Source organism: Triturus cristatus, chromosome 1_2 (genome assembly GCF_964204655.1).
Source record: "Triturus cristatus chromosome 1_2, aTriCri1.1, whole genome shotgun sequence".
Classification (NCBI taxonomy): Eukaryota; Metazoa; Chordata; class Amphibia; order Caudata; family Salamandridae; genus Triturus; species Triturus cristatus.
The window spans coordinates 353,269,642-353,278,146 of NC_140580.1; the positions used below are offsets into that span (position 1 = coordinate 353,269,642).

Sequence of the window (8,505 nt, forward strand, 5' to 3'; positions counted from 1 at the left end):
AGAGAGACTATACAAGTGTAAAAGTGAGCCCCTTGTTATTGGTTAGCACTGATTTTGTCACCTCTGAGGACGGGTTCACAAAGTCAGAGCCAAAGGTCACCAGGAGTAAACCGGGGTGAGGGGTCGCAGCTGCAGTCCCTGGCAACCGCTAAATGACATCCATGCACACATGTGCAACAGAGGTGGATTTACTGCACAGTACATGACACCTAGTGTTGGAGTAGACTCTCCTTTCCCCTTGGACAATCCAAATCCACTTTCTGCACAACACCAGAAGGTGGTTTCTCACCATTCGAATACGGTTTTAAGGTGTGGCATTAGCCAAGAAATTTTGACTTTACTAAAATTGTATATATACTATCTATACACTCATCCCTCTTTGTACACTTTTTTAGACTGAACAGACTGAACACACTTTTGGTTTGAGCCAATATTATTTTTTTTATTTGGTATGACACCAAAGTTTCCCTGACATTGATGTTTAATAAAAGCCATGATAAAAAAAAACAAGCATTGGCAAAAATATGTCTGACAGCCAGCCCCAGACCTATTGGGTTTAGCAAAGTCTTGTTCTTTTAATTAGTGAGATTGCATTACTTGTGTGTTTGATGGTTAGTTACCACTGTGATTTGTCTTTGGTGGTTAAGTCAGGTCATTTTGTTGTTACATGAACTGTGACTACATGAGAGTATTTCAGAATAAATAGTGGCTTGTGGGGACTTCTCATCTCAAATTTTGAAATGATAAAAGTATTCCAAAAGAATGTTTTGCCTCAGTGTGGGTCAGGGTTGGGATTTGGACTTGATATTTTTTTGGCATACGACGAAACTCATGCCTCTGATCCCCCGCTCCACAATCCCAGCCGTCCACAGAAAAAAAGTGTGTCCGGGTGTAAGCTAGGAAGTCAAGGAATGATTGATTGGAACCATCTAGTAGAGTAGTTCATACATAAGGGCGATGAAACCACATAGGCACAAAAAGTAGGTCATTTTCCCTTTGAATGCATGTGGATGAACCATTAGGGTGGTTACAGCTGACAAAAAATGTGCAGTGAGGATCCATGCAAAATATGCAAAAAGTAAATTTGAAAACTGATTCCAAGAGTGTTTCGTATTTTATAGTGGTTTTGTTTTCATGCGAGTACCTTGTAAAAAAAACGACCAAATTAATATTTTTTTTAAATGTAGGCTTTGTGTACCTATTCCAGGGTGGCTGGCTCACTTTGGGCCTCATGTAGGTAGCATACCAGTTACCACTTCTAAAATACCGAACGTTACCGAATCGGTATTTTAGAAGTGGTAACTCGTATGTAGGTAATGAGTCGGTATTTTTTACCGATTCGTTACAATTCGGTAATTACCGAATCGGTATTTACCGATTCGGTAATGAGGCATACCTTCCCATTGAGGGGAAGGCATGCCTCATTACCGAATCGGTAAATACCGATTCGGTAATGGTGGAGAACAAGCAAGGGTGGCAGGGTGTCACATTGACACCCTGTTGCACCCCTGATTCGGCCATGTGTGCACATGTGGCACACATACATGCCCTAAGGGCATGTATGTATGCCACATTGCACACTGCTACGCGCTTCAAAATGCCCATACACATACATTAATTATTTACCACCAACTATAAGTTGGTGGTAAATACCGACTCTTAAAAACACCCACACACTCCCCCTACATCTCGATTTTGGTTTCGGAATTTACCGAATCGGTAAAATTACCGAATCGGACAAGTTACCGATTCGGTAACATTACCGATTCGGTATTATTACCGATTCGGTAATTTTACCGATTCGGTAAATTCCGAAACCAAAATTTGTCCCCCTACATACCAATAGCCAAAATACCGGTCGGTAACGGTATAATTACCGGAAATCGGCCGTTACCGACCGGTATTTGGCTACCTACATGAGGCCCTATATCTCTATGGTCCACTGCCTATGCCTAGCTCATCATACTCAATATGTCATGTGCCACCCACGCGTCTAACAGCCCTGAGCATCCTCACATCCTTACAGCCCCTCCTCCTCTGGTGCCAGATTGTGATGATGTTTGAAAACTTGGGTTCAGAGTACCATGGAAAGGAGCAGGTATGTGTGAGACCTCCAGATTATTAAGTCAATGGTTGATTAACTGTACCATTCGGATAGTTTTATCTGACGCTTTACAATACTGTGAAAATGAGAAATGGCATAATGTGTATTAACTAGAGTTAATGGAATATTTTATAAATTGACATATCCTGCCGCTTGAAAATCTAACAATGGATTTAAAATATATAATCAATATTTTGACATGCATAGGATACATGATTGAAATTAATTGATCAAATACATATTATGATTGGTAAAATGAAAAGATGCTACAGGCTAAGATGGCCGACACAGAACAGCTCAAAGCAACCACCCTTGATTTAGTCTCTTGTTTATTTTCACAATGAAATCGAAATAACAAATGAAATGCTTTGTTATTTAAGTGTGACTTACAATCATTGCAACTAACATTGACGATGGCCAGGTGGCCAAAACGCGTTTGTGTTAGCTCTTTTTCCTGGAGCACGCTGGAATAAATCGAATTTCCTTGCATGAACCAGAGTGCGCAGCTTTGTGTGTCCTTGGATTCAGTTTAAAAAAATATATATATATAGTGTAGTGTTGTGGATTGGTACCAGAAGCGGGCGTGCTCAACAAAACTGCGGAAAGTAGCGGATATATATATATATATATATATACAGAGTTCACAGTTACCCAAAGGTGCGGGGCGCACTCTCCCATCAGCGCGTTCAAATTAAAGCAAGGGACAGGAGCATCCAGCGTCAGCAGCGCCTGACGCGTTTCGGGCTACGCCCTTCTTCTGAGGCTTGCTGCTACTCAATGACTGCCAACAAGGACTACCAGTCCCAGAAAGCTTTGTGATTTCAATACTCACCTGAGTGCAATATTTGAATAAATATGGGAGCATTCTCTGGAGTCCTTTTGTTGGCAGTCATTGAGTAGCAGCAAGCCTCAGAAGAAGGGCGTAGCCCGAAACGCGTCAGGCGCTGCTGGCGCTGGATGCTCCTGTCCCTTGCTTTAATTTGAACGCGCTGATGGGACAGTGCGCCCCGCACCTTTGGGTAACTGTGAACTCTGTATAAATTGCGGCCGACCCGGCCGAGGGGTGCACCGCCGTGGATTCTAACGGCTCCGCCGCTGGTCTTCAGATCAGCATTGCAGATACATCTGGCGTTTACCTGAAAGGGTGAGGACTGAGCAGAAGCACCCGTGATTTGGAACTATTTTTACTCAATGCCTGCCTGCAGCCCACTGGGGTTTTATGTTAAGGACTACCAGTCCCAGAAAGCTTTGTGATTTCAATACTCACCTGAGTGCAATATTTGAATAAATATGGGAGCATTCTCTGGAGTCCTTTTGTTGGCAGTCATTGAGTAGCAGCAAGCCTCAGAAGAAGGGCGTAGCCCGAAACGCGTCAGGCGCTGCTGACGCTGGATGCTCCTGTCCCTTGCTTTAATTTGAACGCGCTGATGGGAGAGTGCGCCCCGCACCTTTGGGTAACTGTGAACTCTGTATAAATTGCGGCCGACCCGGCCGAGGGGTGCACCGCCGTGGATTCTAACGGCTCCGCCGCTGGTCTTCAGATCAGCATTGCAGATACATCTGGCGTTTACCTGAAAGGGTGAGGACTGAGCAGAAGCACCCGTGATTTGGAACTATTTTTACTCAATGCCTGCCTGCAGCCCACTGGGGTTTTATGTTAAGGACTACCAGTCCCAGAAAGCTTTGTGATTTCAATACTCACCTGAGTGCAATATTTGAATAAATATGGGAGCATTCTCTGGAGTCCTTTTGTTGGCAGTCATTGAGTAGCAGCAAGCCTCAGAAGAAGGGCGTAGCCCGAAACGCGTCAGGCGCTGCTGACGCTGGATGCTCCTGTCCCTTGCTTTAATTTGAACGCGCTGATGGGAGAGTGCGCCCCGCACCTTTGGGTAACTGTGAACTCTGTATAAATTGCGGCCGACCCGGCCGAGGGGTGCACCGCCGTGGATTCTAACGGCTCCGCCGCTGGTCTTCAGATCAGCATTGCAGATACATCTGGCGTTTACCTGAAAGGGTGAGGACTGAGCAGAAGCACCCGTGATTTGGAACTATTTTTACTCAATGCCTGCCTGCAGCCCACTGGGGTTTTATGTTAAGGACTACCAGTCCCAGAAAGCTTTGTGATTTCAATACTCACCTGAGTGCAATATTTGAATAAATATGGGAGCATTCTCTGGAGTCCTTTTGTTGGCAGTCATTGAGTAGCAGCAAGCCTCAGAAGAAGGGCGTAGCCCGAAACGCGTCAGGCGCTGCTGACGCTGGATGCTCCTGTCCCTTGCTTTAATTTGAACGCACTGATGGGAGAGTGCGCCCCGCACCTTTGGGTAACTGTGAACTCTGTATATATATATATATATATATATATATATATATATATATATATATATATATATAATTTCCGTTTATGATTTATGTTTTCACAAGAAATGATTGACAGTGTCCCCACCCCTAACAGTCCACGAGGTACTCATATTTCCTCAGAGCAACATTCAGCCATCAAAAGGAAAACATAAAGAACAGAGAGTGATGCTACACTTCATTTTATTTAGATGTGCATTTTTATTTGAACAACTTCACACGTCAGTAGGTTGCAACAAGTCCCTTCATAAAGCAGGAACAGTGAAGAATCAAGTGACAGATACACAATGTCACAGAAATGTCACAGCTGAGATAAGAGGATAAACACAGGACATTCTTACATCTGATACAGTGAATGTCTTTATCATAGGAGCGAAATCCTGGGTTTCATTGATAATCACAGCCCTACAAATATTGTAGAAGACCCGGAAGTAGTACATTCTTAGACATTGAGATGCAAATCTATGGCAGGGAGTTCACTACACTGAAAATCTTTATAAAAGCGGACACAATATGGTGTTACTCACACAAATAGTGCCAAGACTTCTAAAATGAAGACTTGTCGCTATTGAAAACTGTTTCTCCTTTTCATTCACCAACAATGAATGTTACACTTTGGAGAATACACAAAAAGAGTGCACGTCGTCACATACACTTTTTAGAGTTAATACACAAATCTCTAAACGAACAGAAACACACTTTACCTTCACAGAAGGCAGGGCTTTTAACTCATGAATGTCCAATTGAAAATACAGATACATCCTCACTGATATTTAAAAGGCAATTAATGTGCCTTTTGGAGAATGTATGAAACACATCACATTCAATTTTCAGAAACCATTCAGATATTTCTGAAAGTACAGAAACACGTTGTTTACACAGAAGGTAGTACACTTGTATGACACATTTTCAATAGAAAATACTACATATCAAAATTGATACAAAGGAGGCTAAGAGCCGTTCATCACTCACTTCAGCCAATAAGTGATAATTATGTTACTTGTAACTTCGTAGAAACACAGAAGGTAAACACACACTGAGCGTGCCCAAGGCCCTAATCAGAATCCCTCATATTACAGCACATCTATCATTCTCACAGACACATTCATCTGCAGAATCACAGGTGCACGATATCCATCCTTTCAGGATATTAACATATTTGCACGTCAATCAACTTCTTAAAATGCAGTCAAATTGGTAAAACCCAGAGTGTCGCTAGAACTAAGACCTGAGAATAGCATATTCTAAAATATGCACCAACGTTCTCAAAAGCAGGTCCTATTGTAGGCAAGAACTCTACATGACATCTGAATTTCTTGTAAAGCAAAAGTAAAAGCATTCTCAAATTCAAGGCACAGCCTATTAAGACTTCAGTCCATTCTCTGCAACAGCGTTTTACATTATAAATGATCACGCGTACTGTCATTATTCAACAAATTCATGTTGATATAATATATACTATGCAATCTCCATAGTATTCAGCCTGCGTTTATCCTACACAGATGTAATATTTACAGGTTGTCCATCCTAAACGGATCTAATATTCACACTGTCCATCCTGGGTGTGGCTTTGACATTTGAACACTGTCCATCCTACAGGGATGTAATATTTATACATTGTCCATCCTATGAGGATGCAATAGATGCACTGCCCATCCTGTGGGGATATAATATTCATACACTGTCCATCATAAGAGGATATAATATTCACACTGTCCATCGTGAGTGTGGAATTAACATTTAAACACTATCCATTCTACATGGAAATAATATATACACATTGAACATCCTATAAGGATAAAATGGCTGCACTGCCCATCCTGTGGGGATTTAATATTTATACACTGTCCATCCTAAGAGGATGTAATATTCACACTGTCCATTGTGAGTGTGGATTTAACATTCAAACAATGTCTATCCTACACGGATATAATATCTACACATTTTCCATCCTGTAAGGATGTAACAGCTGCACAGCCCATCCTGTAGGGATATAATATTCCCACACTGTCCGTGCTAAAAGAATATAATATTCACACTGTGCATCGTGAGTGTGGATTTAATATTCAAACACAGTCCATCCTAAATGAATATAATATTTACACAATGTCCATCCTATAAGGAAATTCTAGATCCACTCCCCATCCTGTGGGGATACAATATTCATACACTTTCCATCCTGAGAGGATATAATAGACACACTGTCAATTCTAAGTATGGATTTAACATTCAAACACTGCTCATCCTACATGCATGTAAAATGTACACACCGTCCATCCTATGAGGATATACACTCGCTCGTCACTCCGCTCCTTGGAGTGCAGTAAACTCCTCCCTGCACAGCAGGGCGCGCTCCAGACACGAGAATGAATATTCTCCCTCAGAGGGGACCGAGGCCTCGAAAGAAGTCCGAAGAAAAGTCCAGGCCGCGGCCCCCGCATTACCAGGGTCTCCACGGGGCTCTGGGGCTGTCCTGGGCGGGCTCTTTAGTGCTGCTGGGACCGGACGGAGGCCGAGAAGGACACACCACCTCTGCTGGAGGTCTGTGGAGGGCCCGCAGCAGCTTCATCCGGGTCTCTGTGGGGGCTCCGTGGAGGGAGAGAAAGTGCAAAGAGTCCTGGAGGCACCTGGAGAAACCTTCACTGGAGGCCGCGGCTGCAGGTAGAGACGAGGGGTTAATGCTTGTACAGTCTCACACCAGGAAGTGAATACAAAGAACAATCTTAGCAGTGCGCCTGACATGATCGGTTGACGTTGACTGGAGTGCTGTGTATGTGTCCTCGTTGAGGCACTCCTTGTATAACAAGCAGTGCGCGACTATCTCCAGTTACGTCTCTGAACCGTGGTGATCAAACCTCAACCACCCTTCAACAGCCCCCACACACACAAATTACTGCAGCTTGCTGTTTTAACCCTTCATTGAATAGACAATACATCACCCACTCTTGCCCCGCCCCACTTTCATCACCTGCGCCTGACCTTACCCAAACTTCAGACTTCACCACATTAAAAAGCCAAACTCGTGTCACGAGCTCTCACCTGGTGCCGGTGTCTGCACGCGCTGGGCCAGGTACGTCACGGCCATTTCCAGGATATCCGCTTTCTCTGCTTTGGGCGGAAGTTCATGTTCCTCAAACTCTCTCTGCAGTAACATCCTCAGCTGCTCGATGCTGCTGTTGATGCGATCTCTCCTCAGCTTCTCCACCGCTGGCTTCCTCAGCTGCAGAAATAACATGTGATTTGTTATTGTATCGAACAAACTTGGGAACGTGTTTAACACTTGTTACAAGACAATCGCTGAGATTATATTTATAACTTTATGATACAGCAGTTCAACTAAACAGTGCTAAGGTAGAACTAGGGTAATGTTAAAACATTAATAACCAGATACCGTGATGATGCACTGCATGAAGTATAATTAGCTCCTTTAAACCCGGTATTACGTCTATACAAAAAATTATGACTACGTATAGTTTAAAAAATAATGTCCAGAATCTTACCTTTCTAATGTGTCTCTCCTCGCGCTCCTCTTCATATTTCCTCTCGGTGCTGAAAGGCGCCATCTTGCCCGGTGTGGGGTGAAGAGCGGGTCTCTGCAGTGAACCCACGTTGATCGGTGTCTGAAAAGCTCGCTCCCTCCTGCCCTATTTATCCCCCTCCTCCTGCAGGGTAATGTGTGGGTCTGGGGCTGGAGAGAAGTTCCCACACTCAGGAGCCAATCAGAGAGCAGCAGGGACAATAGAACTGTGGCACATTAGGGGGGGGAGTGGCATCTGGGGCCCGGACACAAAGTAACAGAGTGTGGGAAAGACCTGCCCTAAAGTGATCTGAACGCTGCCATCTGCCAGGAGCTTAACAGTGTCAATAATATTAAATACAGGCGGGTGGGGACGCAGCGCTGAAAACGCATGAATGAGCGGGCCCAAGACTCAACACGTTCATTTCTATCATTTTTTGTATTTAGTGGAAGTAGATTTATATTCATTTCTGTCGATGTGCACTATAAAGAACACGCAAAGGGAATGTTTTTCTGTTTTGTAAAA

General features: G+C 43.6%; 1 protein-coding gene across 1 annotated transcript; it reads right to left on the minus strand.

Annotated features, from left to right (window-relative positions):
• Positions 1-4,638: 4,638 nt before the first annotated feature.
• On the minus strand, positions 4,639-8,085 carry LOC146867329 (transcription factor HES-5-like). The gene is made up of 3 exons (XM_085604214.1): positions 7,963-8,085; positions 7,502-7,682; positions 4,639-7,117 (listed from the first exon to the last, which is right to left on the minus strand). The coding sequence occupies exons 1-3, from the start codon at positions 8,023-8,025 to the stop codon at positions 6,903-6,905; spliced, it is 459 nt and encodes a 152-aa protein (XP_085460340.1). The 5' UTR covers positions 8,026-8,085; the 3' UTR covers positions 4,639-6,902.
• Positions 8,086-8,505: the final 420 nt, after the last annotated feature.